General features: G+C 40.5%; 1 protein-coding gene across 1 annotated transcript in view; it reads right to left on the bottom strand.

Annotated features, from left to right (window-relative positions):
• Positions 1-585: 585 nt before the first annotated feature.
• The window catches only part of LOC105480820 (renalase, FAD dependent amine oxidase), a 402,948-nt gene continuing 380,621 nt past the window's right edge, over positions 586-22,912 (bottom strand). Inside the window, exon 7 of the mRNA XM_071069535.1 lies at positions 586-1,239. Coding sequence (XP_070925636.1) covers positions 1,171-1,239 — 69 coding nt within the window. The 3' untranslated portion in view covers positions 586-1,170. The remainder of the gene's footprint in view (positions 1,240-22,912) is intronic.

Genomic DNA, 22,912 nt, shown 5'->3' with positions numbered 1-22,912 from the left:
TCCCTAAAGTTTGAAATGTTAGTCAAAGTGCATCAGACCAAGCTTTAGAACTGAAATGGAATTTGCTTTGCTCTTCAAACACCACTTATGCTGGCATTAGGGAAGGGTGTGGGGTAGGTCAAATATCCATTACTGGGCAAACAACTTGAAGTATGTTTATTTTATGGGGTTCTCTCCATATACATTAGTCAGAGTTGGTCAGAGGCTAACTGCCTCTTTTATGAGCCTCAAGGGTAGCTTTGCTCAAATACATCAACCACATCAGAATGCAAAACTGTTGATTGGGAGGCAGCTAATGTAGATGAAGGATTCAGAAAAAAAATATCACCCCAGGTGACCGGATGTACCTAACCATGTTCCCAGCTTGAAGCCAGCTCTCATCTTTCATGTTTAGGATGGCTTAGAGTTTAAAACAACATTAGGTTTCGGATAACATATTTAATATTCTGACTGTTTATTCTTTCTGAAGCCACACACTGATCACACTTTTTGCTTCAAAATGCGTGGGGGTCAGACTTTAGGATAACTCAGCTATATTCATATCTGAAATAATGAATAATAAGTAATACAGAAAGTAGTCACACTAATATATCATTCACTTTACAAAAATACCCATTCCAGCATTCTTTTAAAATATTCAAAGTCTCCAGGAAATTTAACATTACACTTAATTTACAAAAATCAGAATTATACATAAGTAGTATACAGTGAAACTTTCTCTGTCTCTCTCCCTCTATGTATTTGTGTATGTGTGTGTGAGAGAGAGTAATTTTAAGTTCTTGTGACATAGAACAGTTATTGCTTTTGGCAAACTGGAAACTTGTTCTTGACAAGTAATTTCATCAACAGTGAAGCTTTTTTTTTGTTTGTTTTAAATTGGGACTCTCGTCAGTGACCTTAGAAACAAACCATTAGCAAGTTCAGTTATGGAAAGGCAACCCAGTATAGTAGAAAGAACACAGATTGGGAGTTAGACAGACTGGCTTTGACTCCTACATGTCCGACACTTACCAGTTGTGTTTTTTTGGGGAAATTGTCTGTAAACTCTTTAAACTTCAGTTTACTCTTCTGTAAAATGGGATCAATGATATTCATCTTGCAAAATTTGCATGAGCACACTTCTTGACACAGATTTAGGGTTCAATGAAGAAGGTACTTTCAGTTGTCTTGTCATTCCAGAGTAATATTACTCAGGTGCAGGTGACCAAATCCATATTTTCCTTTGGATAGCTTGAATGCCTTAGATGTGGAAGAGGGAACGACATAAACAATGGGTGAATTAATGAATAAAGAAAATGAGAGGCTGTTCTTTACTTCACTTTACATTCATGTCAGCTAATATGTGAAATCGCTCTAATAGAATTAATTTATTGGTTAGAGGAAGCCTTCTTTTTCACTTTCACACAACTTCATAGACATTGAGAAAACTAATTTGTATATTAATACTTTCCATTAAATGTATAACTTTTCTATGAAAATGTAACTTCAATGCATTTAGCAAACTTTGTTCTCTGTGAAATAACATTTTTAATTGACATATTTGAAATTAAAGTGTAGTTTGAACTGAAATGGCACTGCCCTGTTCAAAAATCTTCAAAGATTTCTCATGTTTTACTGAAAAAAAAAATCCATACTACTTTGTTACTGATCTTTATCAGTACTTCCTCCTATCATATTTTTCATTATTCCATTAAAATAGTTTTTATTCATCTCGGATTCATCTATGTAATATCACTTGGAAGTGCATTAGTGCTATAGGGAACATCTCTTATTTTGCCTTTTCAGTAATATCTAATGATAACTAGCTATGTTTAGCCCCATTCCCTGATCCATGTAATGCCAACTTGACCAATCAGGATGTTTCATCTTCCTTATTGTAGTGATTGGTTCAGGAATGGGTAGATAATTCAAGATGGCTGGAATCAATAGCAATACTGAGACTTTTGATGGATCAAATAGAGAGAAGTGACATTTTTCACTGCTCTATGGGACAGCTGAGAATGGTGCAAGCCTCCATCCACTGTCCGCCATTTTGCTGCAACGATTTGAGTGCCTTCCAGAATGTAAAGTCAATACAAAGGAAAAAAGAGCTGAGAGAAGCTTAGAGGTAGTGTTCTGGTAGTGGTGTTTCAGTCTCTAAAGATGAACCCCTGGACTTTGTAGTGACTTGAGCCAATAAATTCTCTATCTGGATTCAATTTGAAATAGATGTTCTTCTTGGTCAACACAGATACTTTCTGTGTGAGCTTATATTTCTCATTTCCTAAATACTCTGCCTTTTCTTCTCTACTCACTCAAGAGCTACATGTCCTTGAAGGCCTCATTCAAGTTCCAGCTTCTTGATGATACTTTATTCAACTACCCAGGCCTTGATCATTCACTCCCTGTAATTAATCCATAGACAATTAGTTCATCTGTGTTAAACAGTCATGTAGCTTTTTGAGTAGCTTTCTGATCTTTCCTGTATCTTTCAGGTTTTTCAATGGGTGTTTATTGGGGGGAGATATTGAAATTGAATAATCAGTATAGGTTTCTTTTTAAACTTGGTTTCAGTAATCATGCTGGGAGACAGACATAGGTCCTTTTCTGTTCTTTTTTTTCCCCCCTAGCCAAATGACTGAGAAAAAATACTGAATTTAGCCATCAAGTTTGCCTACACATTCATAAGAACTATTATGTCTGGGACCTTAGTCCACTGAGTTAAGATGACCCATCTTTTGCATAAGTAAATAGGTCACCTGAGCAACAGTACAAGAAGATTGCTTGGACATTGCATATAGTTGACAGTAAACTATAAAATTATTGTTTATGAATGTCATACCAAGCTAATCTGGTGATATTCAAGTTTATGGCTAAAGCTCAACACTATGGAACGCTTTGTTGTAACCATAAATCTTCCTGTGAAGTATCTTTTTGTGTGTCCTGAGGTACTCCAGCTCTTAAGTGGTCAGGTAGCTTGTTGGCCACCAAGGTATCAATGCTTAGAGGCCGTGGAAACAAAAGCATCAGAATGTATTCAGCAACACCATTTTCTTTGTGCATTGGTCTCTCTCCTTTGTTCAGTCTTAAGGCAATTGAGATAAAGGAAGAAGTGGATTTTTAAAAATCCTGTTGCCCTGCCTTTCCTAAAGCATCCGCTGATCAGAAATATAGTCACTGAGGCCAAGGTTACATAGTAGACAAGAAAGGCAGATTGTTAATAATCTACTAGATTCAGACTAGGTGTGCCATGAAACACAAATATGGGGATGAGAGTGGATCTGGAAGTACTGGATTTTCCTTTTACCATCTATACAACACAGATTCATTAATTCATCCGTTGTCTCTTTTTCACATTTCAGTCCTTACCACCTCTAACTCATTGGCCAATAAGATCTGCTCATTTTACTTTTGAAATGCATTTCAGTCTATCCTTCTCTCTTCATTCTCAGTGCTACTGGACTAGCTTTAGTCTCATTAAAAATGTCCCTTTAATGGTCTTTTTACATTTGTATTATTTTTTAAAATTCAATCTTTATACTAACAAGTTCATTTTGTTAAAACACAATGGAGATAACATACTATCTCTGCCTCAAAACTCTTCAAGGAGCTTCGTCTTCTACTTAGTACATTCCAACCTCCTCATCATAGTCTCTGCTATCTTCTGTGATGTGGTTCCAATTCATCTTACATGTCTATTTTGGTCAATTTTATCACATAAGGACCCAGTGTAGATTGGGCATTGTTTTCTGTATTAAACAGACACATTCTTTGACTAAGCTCTGTCGATTAACCAAATCCTGGCTACATTAAGACCTGTTCTATGAGGAGGAGTCAGAGAAAAACAAATAAATGACAGGCTTAAGCTAACAAGGAGAAATAAAATACAGGATTAAATCTGCTTCAATGGGCTATAAAAAACAATTAAATTTTAATCAATGTCCTTTAAAATAAAACTGCATCAAATGCATTAAAAACATTGGCCAAAGCACCTCCTAGTCTTGATTTTACTAAGCAGTTTTAATGGAGAAGCCTTTTCTCAGCAAGAGTCTGTTCATATTTCCAGGAAGCAGGTCCCCAAACTCTTCTTTCCTGGAAAATATTGCTCAACTGTACATTTCTAATGAAGCAAGTCCAGAGATTATGAGTGGAGACCAGAGGAGATAAGGAAAGTAAATAAATAAAATTAAATCTGCTGCTGAAATAAAATAAGAATATTTTCTAGCTTAATCAGCAAACACAAGGCAGAAAGTTTAAGCAGTCTTGAAACAAACCCACCGCTCTTTAATAAATGAGCAGAATAGGAAGTTAAATAAGGGATTCTGGCGCCGGGGTTGAGGGTCATGGAAGAAGCTACGTTAGAAGACCACTCTTGTTTCATGTATCTTAGCAGAATCATCAGAGTAAAATCTACTTACCCCAATTATTTTTAAGCCCTCAGGATGGAGTTAACATCTCCCATAAATGACATATATCATATAGACGAATAGCCAAGTACTCATGCCTCACCATTCAATTCATGTAACACTTTCCCTCTCCTCAAAGAATGTGTGTTTTACACATGTCATCTCTGTTCATCTCTCGCCTCTCTGTGGAAACCCAGCAGAAGAATGTTGAGTGACTCAATCAAGGTTATGGCATGAAAGTGCTTGGGAGCTGGAAGGGAACCCAAGACACCCATTCAGTGCCATACACATGAGTTCACACTGCTGGGTAAAGCACATTGCAACTGAACGCATATTTAAGTGATATATCAGTGCTAAATGGTAACACATGTAATGCTTCCCACTTAGGATATATTCTTGGCTAATTCTGTTGGAAAATATTATATGGAGATTTCTTTATGGTAAAAAAAAAAAAATTGAGCAAAATTTAAACAAAAAAGGACAAGATCCGAAGCCCGAAATATTCCCACCCTCACTTTTTGGGGAATGGCAGGGGCTCCAGCAACCTTAATTTATGGAGGCTATTAAGAGCTAAGGCAGAATTTGTACAGTTCAAGTAAACTTTCTAGAGAGAATCATCAAATTAATGTAAGCAAAACCATGACCTGAAATAGAAAGTAATAGTACAAAGCAAATTCTTCATGGAAAAGAACAAAACCCTTTTACAACACTGAGAACTCAAATCTCACAACTGCCTAATCAGGGTGTTTCTGGGACTAGGAAATGTGTAGGCACCACAGGAGTTGACAGAAAGCCAGCATATCGAGCCCAATCCTTTTGCAGGCTGAGAAACACTGACGTCTGCTAAGAAGGCTGTTCAGAAAAAGAAAAAAAAAAACATATATATATATGACTTGTGCATCCCATGAAGGTAAACAAGCTCCTGAGTATTTTGTTGCAGGTATAAACAAATCAGTTTCTACATTTATGTTGGCATTGATCAGAGTGTGACAAATTAAAAGGGGGCTGGAGAAATCCTCCTTAGAACAATTGGGAATTAACCTCCGACTTCTCCTAGCCTACATTTAGATGGAGATGGATTAGGGTCATATGGTGGGACAGACATTTGCTCCTCATAGAATATCCATATGCTCCCCACATCTCTCAGTCCCTTGGCAGGAAGGTAGCCAATGAGCTGAAACATTTGAAAACTGATGTGCTACCTTTAGCTTTCTCTTCTGCGGTCATGGTGGACTTGAAAGTACGTGTACCAAGATTCATAGCAATAAGATGTTAGCAGATTGAGTCCCTCAGCTGCCCTGGAGGACAAGTGGTCTGGTGGGATTGAGAAATTAGCCTTTCTGGGTTAAACCACTGAGATTTAGGGAAGTATTAGCTACCACAGCACAACCTAGCTTATTCAGACTAATACACATAGCACTGAGAGAACTTTTTTGTCCTGAGGGAACTTGAATAATTATGAATAATCTTTTTCCCGATTTACCTTATTTCTCACTTTCTGACTCTTTGACACATGGTTATGACTGTAAAATTCCAGTCAATGCTTTCACATGGGCAATAGTAGACGTTTAGTATTAATAATAAATATTTAGTATTCATGAACATTTAGCGTTAAATCTGCATAAAACAAACGTGCATTCCTGCAATATTGGTCCTGAAATGTTGGTGTGCATTTATTTGACATATGCTATGTCCTTTACTTGAAAATAAAAGTCCTCGGTTTCTTCTTCTTTGTTTTTGAGACGGAGTCTCGCTTTGTCACCAGGCTGGAGTGCAGCGGCGCGATCTCAGCTCGCTGCAACCTCTGCCTCCTGGGTTGAAGTGATTCTCCTGCCTCAGCCTCCCGAATAGCTGGGACTACAGATGCGGGCCACCACGCCCAGCTAATTTTTGTATTTTTAGTAGAGACGGGGTTTCACCATGTTTACCAGGCTGGCCTCAAACTCCTGACCTCAAGTGATCCTCCTGCCTTGGCTTCCCAAAGTGCTGGAATCACAGGCATGAGCCACCACCCCTGGCCTTAGTTGTTTCTTTATCTTAAAGCCGGCAGCATTAGAGACTTTTTACTCAACTGTTAATGTGACATTTCTGATGTCAGATGTATTCTATTTCAATAGCTGTTCTTTAAAATCAGGCTTTACAAGCAGACTATTATACTACAGGTGATTGTCCAACAGAGATTTTGGGTACAATGCTTTTCCTTTTGGACCAAATTCCAAAAGCAGTTGAGTTGCAAGGGTGCATTGTATAAACAGTCCAGACAATGCAATCAGTGGCTGAAGACCCACATAATTACAGTATAAACACTAATTTGTATGCTCTTTTGTGTTTATTTCAAAATTAATTCCTTAGCTTTTTTAAAAACTAGCTCCAATTTCTAGGAAATGCACCATAGAGACAAGACTACAGTCACCAGCTACAGTTACCGGCTGAACAACATAAATAAAAAGAACAGGAGAATATTTTAGAATTCATTGTTCATTTGACCTTTATTTTGTTAGTTGAAATGATCATGTTTTTGAGTCTCTTCTTAATTGCTCTTTGAAATCTCCGTGCTTTTTGTAGGTGCAAGAGTCTTACTTTCAAATTTGAGCTAATCCTTAAAATGATGTCAATTGAAACATTCCTTTGCTGGCAGCTAACAGATGTGAGTGCCAGTTCTTAAACTGGCTCTTTGATCCTAAGTGATTATCTGGATTTCAGTTTTCTCATTTCAAAAATGTTCTAATATTCTAAGCTTTCATGGTATTGATGTATATTCTAAGGACACAAAGAGAACCACATATATGTATGTATATATGTACCTATCTATCTAAATAAATGTGTGGGTATGTATGCATAGATAGATGAAAGTATTAATATATACATTCTCTTAATATTTCATATATGACTTTAAAAGCTGTTAAGAGAGGCCAACATTTAAATCCCATTTCCCTATGCCATTCATCTTATAATTATTCACATTTTCCTTTTGTGATTTTGGAGTGTCAATAACTTATTGTTTTACTCTGTGTATTTTAGGTTGATCAACAAAGTAACAATTTGGATCTCTACAGGGATATAGTAATAATTTTGCTATATAGAAAAGTTATTGTGGGGTTTAACCAGAACCTATGAAAATTACTCTTCCAAGACAATAATAATAAACAAAAAATATAAGGAATCAGGGAGGGAGAGAGGAAGATAGGGAGGAAAGAAGGGAGATATGTTTAGGCTGCATGGGATGCTTCATGATGCCAGGGATTACTACTGTTCTTATTCCCCACAGTACTTGGTGCCTTGCACTGTGCCTGGCATGCAATAGGCAGTCAGTAAGTATTTGCTAACTGAACGACAGTTTCAGAGTGACTGACTGAAACAAAAGTTTTAGCATTTAAATAATGAATGACTGATTTTCAATTATTCTTATCTCTTAATGAATCTTTGACCAGGCATGCAATGCAGTGAACACTGGGGGATGAAAGTTTATGACATCTGTGTTGTTTTAAAGGAGTACAAATTGTTTTTCTGTCCATTCTCTGCACCTTTACAGCTGTCTTAATCAAGGGTGGCCAGCATATTTAAAATATTTACTGAGTGCCCCTTCAACATTCTCCCCTTCAAAATGTCATAACCAGAACCATGACTCCTTCTTGGGGTTACGGATGACTGAATGATGGGAGGAAGTGTGATCATAGACAAGGGCAGAGGGATAAGGGCCTCTGCCCTGGGATCAACCCTGTGTTTGGGGTCCCCACTCTTTAGTACTCTTGCTTCAACTTCTCTGACCTGAGTTCTGAATCTTCCCTGCCTTCAACTTACATAATTGTCTAACTCCTCAAGCTGTTTTTGGCTCCCTAGATTTTCAACTCATGGTCTGCTGTGATGTAGAGGAATTGCTTCATTCTTCCAATCCCTCAGACCTGGACTTCTCATTCACCATCTGTTCTGCTCTTGGTGACCTGCCTGAGACTTTGAGCCACATCTGAATCCTTGGCTGTTTTCTTCTGCTGCCTACACCCTGGCCTGACCCAGATAACTTCATAAGGACACACACAAACATAGGAGAAATAGTTATAGGACATGTCACATAAAGGGGAGGCCTATGTGAATTAGAGAGGTGAGGGATGATTACCCAGAGAAGGTGGGATGTGAAGGGTAGATTAACTCAGTTTTTCCTCTTCCCATTGGTAGTAAATGTTGCATGAAGCAACATGTAATAAAATGGAATGTCTTTAGCATGCTATAATATATTAAGGCTCTTTATTCTTTTACAGCAAGTTTTCTAGTTTCCATACATTCTAAGATTTCTCTATTTTCCTTATATGCTATAAGCGCTTTATGGCCTGAGTTGGTTGGGCACAGGTTCCTGTCTGCGTTCTCCACCCTCCTCCTCCTCCCTTGTTTCTACACATCTGTGCTTGCTTATTTCCCACCTTCTCAGATCATAGTTCATGGTCTGAAACACTCATCTCAGAGTTGGATTTCCTCTTAGGGATCACCTGATTCAGCCATGTCTGCCATATTGTGTGCAGCCATCCTCACTACCTCCTGAATGGCCTTCTCTAAGCAGTGAGGTTCAACGTGGGTCTTGCCCAGGGCAGACGGAAGGCCCCAGGGCCAAGTGACAGGCTTGTTCTGGCTCTGCCTGGCTCAACTCAGGGACTGGAAGGGGAGGCACAGAACGGTGCCAGGAGCTTTCTCTATGGGCTCCTCTGCTTAGACCCAGCTGGCTTGGCTTAGCAACAGTGACATCGAGGGGGCAGGATTCACGTTCCCTTTTCAGAGACTTTGGCAGCCTCTGCAGCTGTAGGGGTGGCTTGCCAGTTTTCCCACCCACACCAGTCTTTAAAGGGGGCTCATCTCTTACCTTCCATTGACTCAGCACCTCCGTTCTTTGGATGAGCATTGTATAGGGTGTCTACCTGCCATGGCAAGTAGGAGAATTTTAGAGAAGTTAAGGAATTACAGCCTGTACTGTGCTCTTGTGTCTGAGTTCCAGGGAGTTCTCCCCCTTTTTAGTTTCTTTTTTTTCTGCATGTGTCTTTATCTGTTAATTTTAATTAATTTTTTCATTGACAAATAAAAATTATACATATTTATGGTGTATGATGTGATGTTTAATATAAGTATACATTGCAGATTAATCAAATCAAGGCATTAGCCTAGAGAGTTCTATAGGATGAAATATACTTCTTGCTTAAGAAAAGGATGGTTTGATTTTTTCCCCTTTATTAAAGAAACCAAATGCAGGGATTGGAAGGCAAAGAGGTAAAACAGTGAGCTATGCCCCTGGGGAGCCTGTGCTAACTCCATTGTCAAGACAGAATATGTTTTGGTTGCTTCTGTCATCAGAGAAGCTCAGTCTAAGCTACTTTCAATCTTCAGAATTAGCAGCAGTGTAGTTATGTGTAGGAAAACATCCTAGACCAGGAAAGAGGAGCCCAGCTGTTGCCGTGAGCCTTTGGGTGAAACACTATCGGGTCCAGTTTCCTCACTTGTGTGTAAAGCGAGGTCTGAGATCTTGACTTTGGCTTCAGTGTAGTTTTGAGAACACACCATCCCTTGATTTGTATACCTGTTGGCAATATCTACTGTGGCACCTTCAGCTTGGGGTGCCCCATAGGCTCTTCTTCTTTACCTTTGTCCCCAACTCATTATGATGAAAGAGTTTATTTAAACCACAGCACAGAGATGTATACCCATGGGGTACCTAGGAGGAGCACAAGTACATAAGGCACTTTCTCAACAAAAGAGCCAGATTTTCTTTACGTTCTTTGTCAGGGCAGCCCCTCTAAAACACTATGTTTCCCATGTTGTATTCCTTGTATTGTTTAAGGAAACATGCACCACGGGGCCTTGCTGCCTGGATAACTTGGACACCCCCACTGTGGGTTTTAGTTTCTTCATCTGTAAAATAAGAGAATCCTGTCTGCCTTGTAGGTATGAGAATTAAGTGAATTAATATTATGTAAATTATTTAGCACAGCACCTGGCATGTGGGAAGTGCTTGTTAAATACCTAAGTACCCATGAAATGTTGGTAGATACGCTACTTAAAAAAATAAATTAAAAGCCTTAAATAAAAGAAGTTTATTTGGAAAATCTGGGTTGATCAAAGTGAGACACATCCTTTTCTTTAGTATTTAGAATATGTAATGCCATCCCAGGCAGGGGAATTTTGAAACTTCATCAGAGACTATGGAGGGCCTAGAGTATTGTTTGGAATTTTCCACACCTACTTGACTATGGAGTTGCTTTTGTGAAACATCTAATATGGTCTCAGGGACCCTGAATGAGTTCATGGAACATAGGTTTGGGAACATGGCTCCAAGAACATGAAATCCTCTTGCTAATTTGTGCAACCTTTTATCAAAAGTCTCTTCAGCTGATTTGGTCCTCAGGGTCTGCTTATCCAGAGGGATATCTGTCACTTTTGTGCTGTCTTCTACTTATACTTTTCATATTTATAGGAAAGCTGCCATTTGTATTTACACTTTTACTTGAGTAATTACTTGCTGGCTTTAAAGACTGAGAGTGGTTTAGATGGTGGTAACCTGTTGAAGGAAGCAAGTCCAAGTGTATACTCACATGGAGTTAGCATGGCTGACTGCCTTGGTAAAAAGCATTGACAACTAACCTACCTCCACTCATTCCTGACATCGAAGTACAGTGCTAGCTTTGTGAATAAGGAGAGGTGATCTTTGTGCTCCTGAGGTTAATGAGAGCCAGGAGCCTGGAAATTCTGCTTACATTCTTCACAGGACCTGCAAACAATCACATCTCTTACCTGTCACCCAGAACTTAATGGTCAACAGGCCTCTAGAGAGCCAAGTCTGCAGGTGGAAAATGGGAGCTGAGAAGAAGGGGAAAGGTGCAGCTAGACCCACAGAGCGAGTGTGTGCCTGCATGCCTCATCGACTCGCCCGAGAACTGTTTAGAGTTACGGGGATTAGATTAGGAATCAGAATCTCCCAGGATCAAGGACCCGGGTGGTCCTCTGACTCCCCACAGAATAGAATGCGAACACATTAGCCAAGCAGTCAGAACCTTCCCAAACAGGGTCAACTTTACTTCTCTCCCTCACATACCAATGAAACCTTCCTCTTCACTCATCTGGGACCACTGTCCCCACCCCACCACCACCCTGTACATTTCTGCCTCTGAATCTTTGCTCGAATAACTTTGTTTCCATGTTTTCTTTCAAAATCATATGTATTTTTAAAGAGCAAACTCAAGAAATATCACATATACTTCCCTGATCCTTCCTCCCGTGCCTACCTAGTCTCCCTCCATCGGGAGAGCCAGGTTCCCCTCTCCTATTTACTGTAGTTTCATATGCTGCATTTTGAGTTCATCTTGCTGCATTTTACATTATGAGTTTTGGGGTACACATGATCTCCACTCAGAAAATAATTTATTTGAGGGCAAGGACTGTGTTCTTTTTATCTATGTCCCTGGCCACATCTTAATGAGTTTGTGCTACAACAAAATTAGCTAAAACCAATTATTTGGAGACACTGACCCACTGTAATGGGGTTTTCTTAGTGTCAAAATTTGACATGCCTGTGTCTATTAAGAGCTATTTATTTTGCATTGGTTATCACTACTCCTCTTGGCTAATTGTTTTGCAAGCACAGGTGATTTTTCTTATTTTTCTAAGCTTACTAAACATGAAATCATGTCTACATGCCTAATAATGGCATTCAAGACTCTCACCATCTGGGCTCAATATATCTTTTGGGCATGTGGAAACGGGGTGTAAACTCTCCAAATTCTCTTCAAAGAACAGCTGGGCCTGAAGCTGGATTTCTCAACCTCAGTCTGGTTGACACTTTGTGCCGGAGATGTCTTTGTTGTGGAGGGGTGTCCTCTGCATGGCAGGATGTTTAGCAGCATCCCTGTCTCCACCCACCAGAAGCAAGTAGCATTCCTCACTGTCTCCCCTCATGCAGGGGTTGTGATAGCCAAAAACGTCTCCAGATATTGTTAAATGTAGAGGGTAAAATTGCTCCTGGTTCAAAAACACTGGTCTAGAGGTCTCCCATATTTTTCTCTGAGTCTTGGGACAAAGTGGCTCAAGCCTCCTTCTCCGACAACTCAAGTGATATCTCTCTCATCTTGGACCAACCACAGATGAATATAGCCAGGGAGAGGCAAGTGCTTTCTGAAAAGCAAGAACAGGTCATGCTTTGTCATTCACTGGTAGAGTCAGAAATAAGCCATAATACAAGTGACTAAGAGTAAACCAAAGACAATCGGAAAGGTAGTTGGACCAGTGATATTCAAAGTCTTGTTTGTGAACCACATCTTCTGAAGAAAGGATTAAAAATGGAAATTTTGGGGGTTATTATCTAGGTCTACTGTATTGAAATCTGGATTTTTAACAAACTCCCAATGGGATTCTTATGCATCCAAGAGTATGAGAACCACTGCATTCAACAGCAATGCTTATTTACTTATCTTCAAAAATTGTTTATTTTTAAATAACCAGGGGCAGAATACTAAATAGTACAAAAATAGAGGAATTAGGCTTTCATATAATAAAAGGTACTCTATCTTAACTTTGTTTCCTTTTTCAGCTTAACTTCCTCCTAAAGACTAACACAATCCATATGTTCATGGAAAACAAAAGTCCGCAACAGAATATGATGTTGGTCAGGCACACTTGAGTGAGTTTGTCAAGCCCTAAGACCTGGTGGGTGTTGGATCCAAATTCCCTCTTCAGCACAGTGTAAGCATCCAATGCAATCATCATCCCCTTTTCCAAATGCTTGGTCTGTGCTTCTTCTTTTTCCTGACCCTGAATGAGATATTTTTGAGACTTAAAAGGAAAAGTACAGAGAAAAGCCAGCTTAGATAAGGTGCCCTTTGGCAAAAGAATAGGATGAAATGCATTGTAATTGCTTCTAGATTAGTTACCTTACCTGATTTGGGTCTGTCTTTTTATAAGCAAAGCTCCAAACACTTAACCCCCAGTTCTCCGGTTGTAGTGCAACCGAAGCCACAAAAGCTCTGAACCTAGCGAATGGATAGACAATACTGCTTTTTGTGCAGAGAACATAATTCCCCCCCTCCATTGCTACCCTCCATTGCCTGGCAACAATGCTGGGCACACCATAGGAGATCTGTAACTACTTGCTGAATGGAAGAAAGGGCTGCACAACCCTGTAGACCCTACAGTTTGGGGCAAGAAGGCATCTGGATGCTGACCTGTACACCAAGTTACACGAAGAATTTTCCCATAGTTCATTAGAGAGTGGGAGTGTGAGGGTACCCAGATGCCACACAGACCCCAAGAAAGAGCTCGTCAAGTTTCCTTGCCTCTTGGGAACTGAAATAGTTGGCACTGTGGAGCTTGCCTAAATAGAATAGAAGAGAAAATGATACCAGGGAGATTTCTACTGAAAAGACAGACCAATCCGGTTTTTCATTGGACTCATGTCTCCCTGATTCAAAAACAGCCCCATCATTAGAACTGCTGGACCAACTCAACAAAATGTAAATATAGCTCTATCCAGTAATGTGACATGGCTAGAGGCATGCCCTGGCTTTCTGTAGTAAAATATGACCCGTGTCCTTTCCAATTTATGTTTCTAGGGTCTTTCGTTTTTTGTTTAATTAGGATGCTTTTTCCTATCTGTCAAGCAGTTAGGATGGAGTCTGTGTTTATAGATTACAGAGGTGTAGATAAAATAAGGACCCTGAAACCCAAATGCAAAGGGTTGCATTTTTCACAGAAATTTTCCAAATGCTGCTTTTATAGATGGTTGAAATTTGGGCCTGGAGAGATCTCTCTTTTTAGTCAGGCTTGCCTAATATTTTGGCATCCTACAATTTTGTATACTTTTTAAGGAAAAAGAAGAGAAAAGTGGGAGGGTGGGAGGGTTTGTCTTTCATTGTCTTCTTTGTTAGAGAAATGAGGAGATGTGGTGTTTTATTCATAGGCAAAGCACTTTCTGCCAATCGTTTGAAAGTTAGTGGGATTGTATAGATCCTCTCTATCTATTCTATTCCCTCTATGTTAGCCATCCCTTTCCAAATCAGAAAACATCTTTGGTAGATGGAGTTATTGGCCTCCATGCTTCAGCTATTCTTTGGTCCACACCCTTTGCCATGTGATATTGCAGTCCCTCCCACAAAAAGCAGAGTCATTTTTTCCACTGGCTGTGACTTGCTTTGGTTAATGCAGTGTGGATGGCTGTGACCATGTACTAGTTCTGCACTTGGACTATAAGAGGTGTCATTTCTCTCCCAGTTATCTGCTTCCCCTCAGCTTGAAGCCTAGATGAATACATAAAGAACCCACAGCATGGGGCTACATGTAGCCAGACTTACAGCCTGAGGTAGAGCAACCTAGCTGAGCCCGGTTTAGATGAGGCAATGCCCGGGTGACCTGCAGACCTGTGAGCAAGAATAAGTGGTTATTGTTTTAATTAATCCACTGAAGTATTACTTGTTACTCAGTAATAGCCAATTGATAAAATATCCTCAATCCCCTCATCTCTCCAGTTTATATATATTAATTCTCAGCCCAATATGTTTTGGGGCAAATGGATAATTTTTTTAGCCCTTTCCAAATGCTGCAAGAGCTGATTCTATACATTGGATGCAGTGACATGTTGCTAGACATCAACTCCTCTTTCTAATTAATAATGACTCTGGGAGATGGACCACATCTTCCAATCTTTTTGTCCATGGCATTGAGCTTGTACAGGAGATGAAAGTGCATACATCACTTTGGGATCAAATCTTGGAACTAAGTACAACTTCTGCCACTTAATAGCTATGTAACTTTGGCAAGTCCATTTCGTTTTTCTGAATCTCAGTTTCTCCATCTGTTGAGGTTGTTGGGAAAGAGATGGTAGAGAGAATAAAGTGTTCAGCACATAGTAAGTGTTAAATAAATAACTGGCAGCTGTTAGTATGTTTGTGGAATAAATAAATAAAGACTGTCTTCTTTCAGCATCAGTGACCTGCTCTTCTTTATAAGGTACTCACCTCTTCTTTCCTGCCCAATGTGGCACCTTCCTGGGGCACTTCCTGGGGCCTGGCTGTTGGGTCTACTATTGCATGTCAGCAGTGTGTCTTCCTTTCCTATTCTCTACTCAGTAGCTCCTCTGGTGGTAGGTGTCAAGCAGTGGTTAGATGGTGCTCTGCAATTCTAACAACAACCACAGCAATTAGAATAATAAGGGATAATTACTGAGTGCTAACTAGATTCAAACACTACCTGGATGATGTGATTTTTAAAGAAACCCAATGACGTGATTGAATTGTTTCCCCCTCAAATTCATGTTAAAACCCTAACCCCCAGTGTGACTATATTTTGAGACAGGGTCTTTAAGAGTAATTAAGGTTAAATGAGTTCCAAGGGTGGACCACTAATTCAATAAGATTGGTGGCCTCATTAAAGGAGGAGGAGACAGGAGAGTTTGCTCTTGCTAAGTTTGCCCAGAGGAAAGGCCATGTGTAGGCACAGTGAGAAGGCGGCCATCTACAACCTAGGAGAGGGTCTTCACCGAAACTCACCATGCTGGCACTCTGTTCTTTACTTCTAGACTCCAGAAATGTGAGCACATAAGTTTCTGTTGTTTAAACCACTTAGTTTGTGGTATTTTGCTAACAAAGCCCAAATGACTATAAAACAACCCTTGTGGTGAATACTATCATCTCCATTTTCCAGTAAGAATACTGAAGTTCACAGGGAGGAAGTGACTGACTCTTGATCTCACCTCTAACAGATGTTGAACCCAGCATTCCCAGGCCAGTGGCCCCACCCCAGGGCCTGTGCTTTTCATCACTCTGCTCTCCTGGATAGTGAGTTGCTCTGACCACCTTAGTCATTGCAGGCATCTTTCAGGCCTGGGCAAAGTCCACACAGCCACCGACATGTAGAGACTTGATGCCGAGAGAGTAGAGCATAGGCTCGTGTGTTTCAGAGGTAGAGAGAGGCAAGCATAGGGTTTCTTTTGATCAGGGTAGACCTTTCGGGAGCAACCCAACGGTATTAGAGGGAAGGCTACCTAGGAAAAAGAAACCTAAAACAATACATTGCTTTGGTTTTTTGGTAGCAATAAATTCTTTATTGTGTAAATAGTTTCATTCGATGCATATTTTATCAAGTTTTATGCCTGGTGATATGGTTTGGATTTGTGTCTCTGCCCAAATCTCATGTTGGATTGTAATCCCCAGTGTTGGAGGAGGGGCCTGGTGGGAGGTGATTGGATCATGGGGGCAGATTTCCCCCTTGCTGTTCTCATGATAGTGACTGAGTTCTCATGAGATCTGGTTGTTTAAAAGTGTGTAGCACCTCCCCCTTCTCTTTCTTCCTCCTACTCCGCCAGGTAGCATGCCTGCTTCCCCCTTCCCCTTCCACCGTGATTGTAAGTTTTCTGAGGCCTCCTCAGCCATGCTTCCAGTACAGCCTGTGAGCCAATTAAACTTCTTTGCTTCGTAAGTAATCCAGTGTCAAGTAGCTCTCTATAGCACTGCAAGAACAAACTAATACACCTTGCATACGGAAAACAGCTGGTTATATGATATTGCTAATATTAATAAAAGTAAGGCATTTTTGAAGTATCTCTCATTTTCTCTTCCTCAGTGATGTCGGCCTCTCTCCCTGCACTCATTCCACCATTTTGGCCCCAGCAAAGGCCCCAGAGCAAACAACATCTTGGAAAGGAGAAGGAGGAAATGATGTTGGGGAAATTGGTGTCCTGTAGGAAAGGGTAGGAAATCCCACTGTTTCTGTCTGCAGTGAAAGGTGAGGAGAGAAGTAGTTAGGGGTTCATGCCCTTATCTCCCCATGTCCTCCCATCTCAGAGTGTAAGCCTGAACTAGTGGGAGAGGGAGAGCCTGCTGTGCAGCAGAAACATCTAGATAGATTTAAGGAGAGTTGAGAATCTGAAATCTAGGGGCTGCCTTCTTTGGGTGTGGCCTGGGGGGTCCTGTGTACCTCTACATCAGATATTTGTCAACCTCAGCACCATTGACATTTTGGCCCAGATAATTCTTTGTTGTTGGCCATCTGTCCCATGCACTGTAGTATGTTTAGCAGCAACTCTGGCCAGTAGTACCTCCCAGTTGTAACAACCAAAAATATCTCCAGATATTGCCAAATATCTCCTGGAAGCAAAATTGGGCAGCCTGCCCCATGATGGTACTCAGAGGTGCTGGGAAGGCCAGCGGCACTGCAGAGGTCTGGAGCAAGTGGCTGGATCCATGATTGTCAGTGTCATCAATGCCAGTCCAGGACGAAGGCACTCACTGCAGAGATAAGCAAGAACCAGAGGTGGGCCTATGGGTCCCTGGCCTTCACCTCCCATATAGACCCTCTGATTCCATTTTTGGTGAGAAGCAGAGGGAAGGGAAAACATCTAGATGACCTAAACAAGATGAAGTCATTTCCCCCAAAAAGCATTCAATCCAGAGAGATTGAGGTCACATAAGTTGACATATTTAAAATCTTCCCTTCCCTGACAAGTGGTGGCTCATGCCTGTAATCCCAGCAGTTTGGGAAACTAAGGCAGGAGGATCCCTTCAGCCTAGGAGTTTGAGACTAGCCTAAGCAACATGGCAAGACCCTGTCTCTGCAAAAAATACAAAAGTTAGCTGGTCATGCTGGCATATGGCTGTTGTCCCAGCTACTCAGGAGGCCGAGGTGGGCCAATTACTTGAGCCTGGGAGGTCAAGGTTGCAGTGAGACATGATTGCACTACTGCACTCCAGCCTGGGCGACAGTGAGAGACTTTGTCTCAAGAATTAAATACATAAATAAATAAACTCTTCCCTTCCCAACTCCCCACAGAGGTGAGAGACTTCTGAAGAATATTATATCCACAATGGCAAAATTAGAAAACTACACTTTCTTTGCACATCTGAAGAGCAGTGTGAATCCATGGTGTGATAAAGGTAGTAATAACAATAGCAGCTACCATGTATCACGTGCTTACTGCACACTGAGTACTTTGCAGGGATTGTCTCCTTTATCCCTTTAACCAGCAGTCCTAGGAAATAGATGTTTCTATTGTGGTCTTTTCCTTACCTATGAGGTCCAAGTGATGGAAAGTGATGAGGCATAGACACACACCCAGTCTAGGTGACTCCAGAGCCCAGATGCCTCACGACTCTACCACGCTGCTTTCTTACTGCTGTAGTGCTTTGTGTCTGTGTCTGTCTCCAATTCATTCATTTATTCATTTGTGGTACTTGTAGAACAAATCGTGCCATTCCATTTATTCTCCATAGTGCGTTTGAAGAGAGCTTTTCCAGCATTTAATTCCTATTGAGCAGGGATTTCTTTCTCTGCAGAGAGCTCAAATACTCTCAAGAACTGAGAAGGAACTAAAGGGACATTTGTTGTAGTAGATTATTCACGGTAAAGAATTTGCTGCACCCACAGCAACAAAGAACTGTTTGTGTGTAGACTCCATGGGTCACTCTGAAGACCATAAGCAGAGCATTGAACAATGAACTTATCTCCTGGCCCCGGGAAGTGGCCCACAGTAATAATGCTTTGTAGATAGAGTTACTGGCTACTCTTAGGCTTCCCAGTGCCACTTTTTTTCTGAAACAGCCAAGGACTCAACATTTTCAAAGATAAAAGTCAATTCGATTAAAATGAATCCCTTTTTTTTAAACAACTAATAGTTTCTATTTAAAAATAGCTTTTGGTCTATTTACAGTGTCTTCATGTCCCTGACCTTTCTTAGCAATCAGCTTCTTGTCTGGGTATGGAGAGCAGAGGCCATAGACCAGTCATTTGATATCGAAAAGTTTGGTTGCTTTAAGATGGTTGCATCTTTAAAATTACTGGTGTTGGTAGATCTACTTATGTTGGAAGGTAATTTCTATTTTCTATTTAAATACTGACTATGGCAGATTAGAAATGGCTGGAAATTTTCTGACATTCCTTCCATGGAGCAGTGGGTTCTAGTTCTTCTCTATTTGAACCCGTGTTGGCTTGTGACATTTCGATGAACAGAAGAGAGTGAAAGTGATGTGTGCCAACCCTGGGCCTCGGCTTTAAAAGGGCTAGCAGCTTCCACTTTGTTCTATTGGAACACTGAGGTTCCATGGTAAAAGTCTGACTACCCTGAAACTGTTGTGCTGTGAGAAGCAAAAGCCACATACAGGGGCTCTGACAGATAAATTCTTATATGGTGGGGGTGAAAAGAAGTTGAAGAATCAGATAGGTGAGCACAGAAGCCATCCTGAATCTCAGAAATGGATCCTCCAGTCCAGCTGCTACAGTTGACAACAAGGAGCAGAGAGGTGAATCACCTACTTGATTCCTAGATTCTTGACCCACAAAATTGTAAGCCAAAAAAAAGTTTGCTTTAGTTTATTACAAAGTAATGGATAACCAACTTTTCAATTTCAAAAGATGGTTATAGCAGATCCTAAGAAACTTCTCAGGTATCGCTTGGACAAAACGTTCATTCTTAGGATGTTAGTGCTGGAAGGGGATCATAGAAATCATTGGCCCCAATATCTGTATTTCACAGAAGAAGAAACTGAAGTCCAGAGATGTGAAAACACCAGGACTGACAGCTACTTGTCTTAGAGCTAGGGCATTAACCGTTATTTTAACAGATTTGTGACTATCAGATAAAGCCATTTTTTGATCTTCCACTTTCTTAAGAAGATATTTATTACTGACACTAAGTTCAGAATTGTGTTTTTAGTGTCTCTCTCATCCCTTTTACCCCACCCTGAACCAGCACTCCATGGCAGAGCCCCTTGTGAGGTGACTCTGTCCAGCCCTAGTAGCCAGGGCCCTTCCTTTGTCCTTCTGCCACCTTATCCATGAACTGAGTTTATTCAACTTCAAATGTAGAGAGGACACAAAGGACATAGTGATTTCTGTTATCAGGTTTCCTTCCTTCAGAACAGGCACCTGAGCTGTTCTACTGGGAGCCAAGAAAGGGCTGATCCCAGGACAGCAGGATTCAGGCAGGCTCCTGCATTATTTGCCTCTTGACTGGGCGCCCTGGTCCCTCAGATTCACCTCATGCATGTACACAGCCGTTACATACAGCAAACCAAAGCCCTGGATTCCCCCATGGCACACAGGGCTACATTTCCGTGGCCATGTGTTCTTGGCAAAAATTGGCCACATAACCTGGGGAAGGGGCAACTTACAGGAGAATTCAGTTCAGCAGACTTCCTGCAGTTTAAACTGCTCTTGGTGGAGAGACCCCTCAAGAGGAGACCCTTTTGGCTTTGTCTGTCATTTCCTAGCTGAGGTCCAGGATAAAGGAGTCTCCACTATATTCGCCCCAGTCCTACTCAAGGAAAGTCACTTTAACTTTCAGAGACTAACTAGTTTTCCGAAATGGAAAAGAAAATCCACCTGTGTAAATGATGAGAAACTTATGCTTAGCGAGAAAGTTGGGTTGGGAAAAACAGTTAAAATTCCAAGATGAACAGAAGGACAGAAAAAAGTGTGTGTGTGTGTGTGTGTGTGTGTGTGTGTGTGTGTATGTGTGGGTATATATATGTGTGTGTGTGTATATATATGTGTGTGTGTGTATATATATATTTCAAGAGAGAAAATCCTAAACCTTAGACCAACATTTTAAAAGAGTGGTTCAAGGACCATTTACATCAGAATTACACCAGAAGCTTGCTAAAAATAAACATTCCAGAGCTCCACTGTGCACCTACTGAATCAGGCTCTCTGGGGTTGAAAATAGAAATTTTTAGTGACTCTCCAAGTGGTACGTGTGCTCACTAAAGTCTGAGAATGATTGCCTTAGATTTATTTTACAAACAAATTTCATGAAACATTTTTTGAGAAGTCGATACAAATATTATATTATAATATAATATTATAATTATATTAACTATAGGAACATAGAGATACGTGTTAGTTTTAATATGTGAGTAGTGTTATGTCATGTATTAATACCTATACTAATATTACTATTATCCAGTTAAAATAATACTAGCTGGATAATAACAGCCCCAACAATAATGGTTAACATTTATCGAGACTTATCAGGTGTTGTGTTCAGTCTTCCACAAGTATTTTCTCATTTAATGTTCACCATGGATACTTTAGGTGCTCTCGCTTGGCATATAAGGAAATGAAGTTGCACCAAGCCAGTAAATAGTGAGACAGGAATTTGAACCCAGAGCCCATTTTCCCCAATCAGCAGGTCACCCATCCTTCCACTCTGGGGACCAGACCATAGTCTGTGCTTTGGCTGGAGCACTTGATCACATTCTGCCTTTTCTTATAGTGATTTATGAGTTGCCAGATCCTGGAGGGCAGGATCCAGTTTATTTCTGAAAGCCTTAGAACCCTAAGCCCTGTGCCTTGAATGTACAGATAAGCGTCGTTCAAATGTCTGTCGGAATCGGTTAAAATTCCACACTCCAAACAGGGTCAGACTTGCTGATGACAGTGGCAGCTTTCGTGGCTTGTATGCAGTTCCAGGATAGGTGCTGAGTATTTACAACTTATTTCTAGTGATAGCAGAAGGTCATCCCTGAATGACTTCTATACTTGTTTCACCCAGCAATTACCAAAGCAATTGTTACCCAAACATTTGCAAAGTTCCAATTAGATTTCAGATGAATTCCAATTAACTACGGAATAATAATGAGAATAATGACTATTGAGCACTTACCATGTGCCAAGCCCTATGCTAAATCTTTTGCAAAAATAATGTCATAAGCCTTACCGAGGTGGGTATTATTATCTTCTCCCCATACATGAACGTTGAATAACGTGCCCAAAGTCACCCAGCTAGTGAGTAACAAGGTTTGGATTTGAAATCCATTTGATTTCAAATAGTAGTTTTACTATTTTTCACTATTCTAATCAACTCATTTTTCCCTCCCTTTCTTCTTTCTTTCCTTAAAACAACAACAACAACAACAACAACGACAACATGTATTGAATGCTTCCTCTGTATTAAGCCTGCATTAGGTGAATAATACAAAGATGAGCAAGAAAGACATGGTCCTTACCCTAAAGGGGTGTTGGGAGAAGTCGGAAGATGAAATGAACAATTGTAGCACACGGTGGTGAATGCTATGATAGAATATCCAGTGCAGTGAGAAGAGATGCATGAGAAGCCACGGCTCCTAGGTACCTTGCTCAAGCGTAGTTGAATTCTCATGGCAGCCCTCTGACCTGTGTGTCAGTAGCTGCATTTGTATATGAAGACACAGTTTCAGATGTCAGAACACTTACTCAAGGCTTCAAAGACAAGTGGCAGGACTACTATTCAAACCCTTGTCTACAAAACACAAGGGTCATGCTCTTTTTGCTAGACCGTGTCATCTGGGACTAGCAAAAAGTAAACTAAAATGGAATGACTGCCTTTCTCTGTGGTGGGTGATATGTTTTCTACTAAGTAAAATTGAGTTAAACTAATTTTTGTCCTGAAGTGTGTGGAGGGTGATGAAGTCCCAAATTCCTGTGTTTGAGTGAGCCTCTCTGTGAAGGACACAGGGGACACCCTTAAGATAATCAACAGACCCCATGCTGTTATTTGAAGTTCTGCAGTAATGGGGTTTGCTAGGAACATTATT

This window comes from Macaca nemestrina, chromosome 9 (genome assembly GCF_043159975.1).
Source record: "Macaca nemestrina isolate mMacNem1 chromosome 9, mMacNem.hap1, whole genome shotgun sequence".
In the NCBI taxonomy this organism is placed as follows: domain Eukaryota; kingdom Metazoa; phylum Chordata; class Mammalia; order Primates; family Cercopithecidae; genus Macaca; species Macaca nemestrina.
This window is presented reverse-complemented; position numbering and strand designations above follow the sequence as displayed.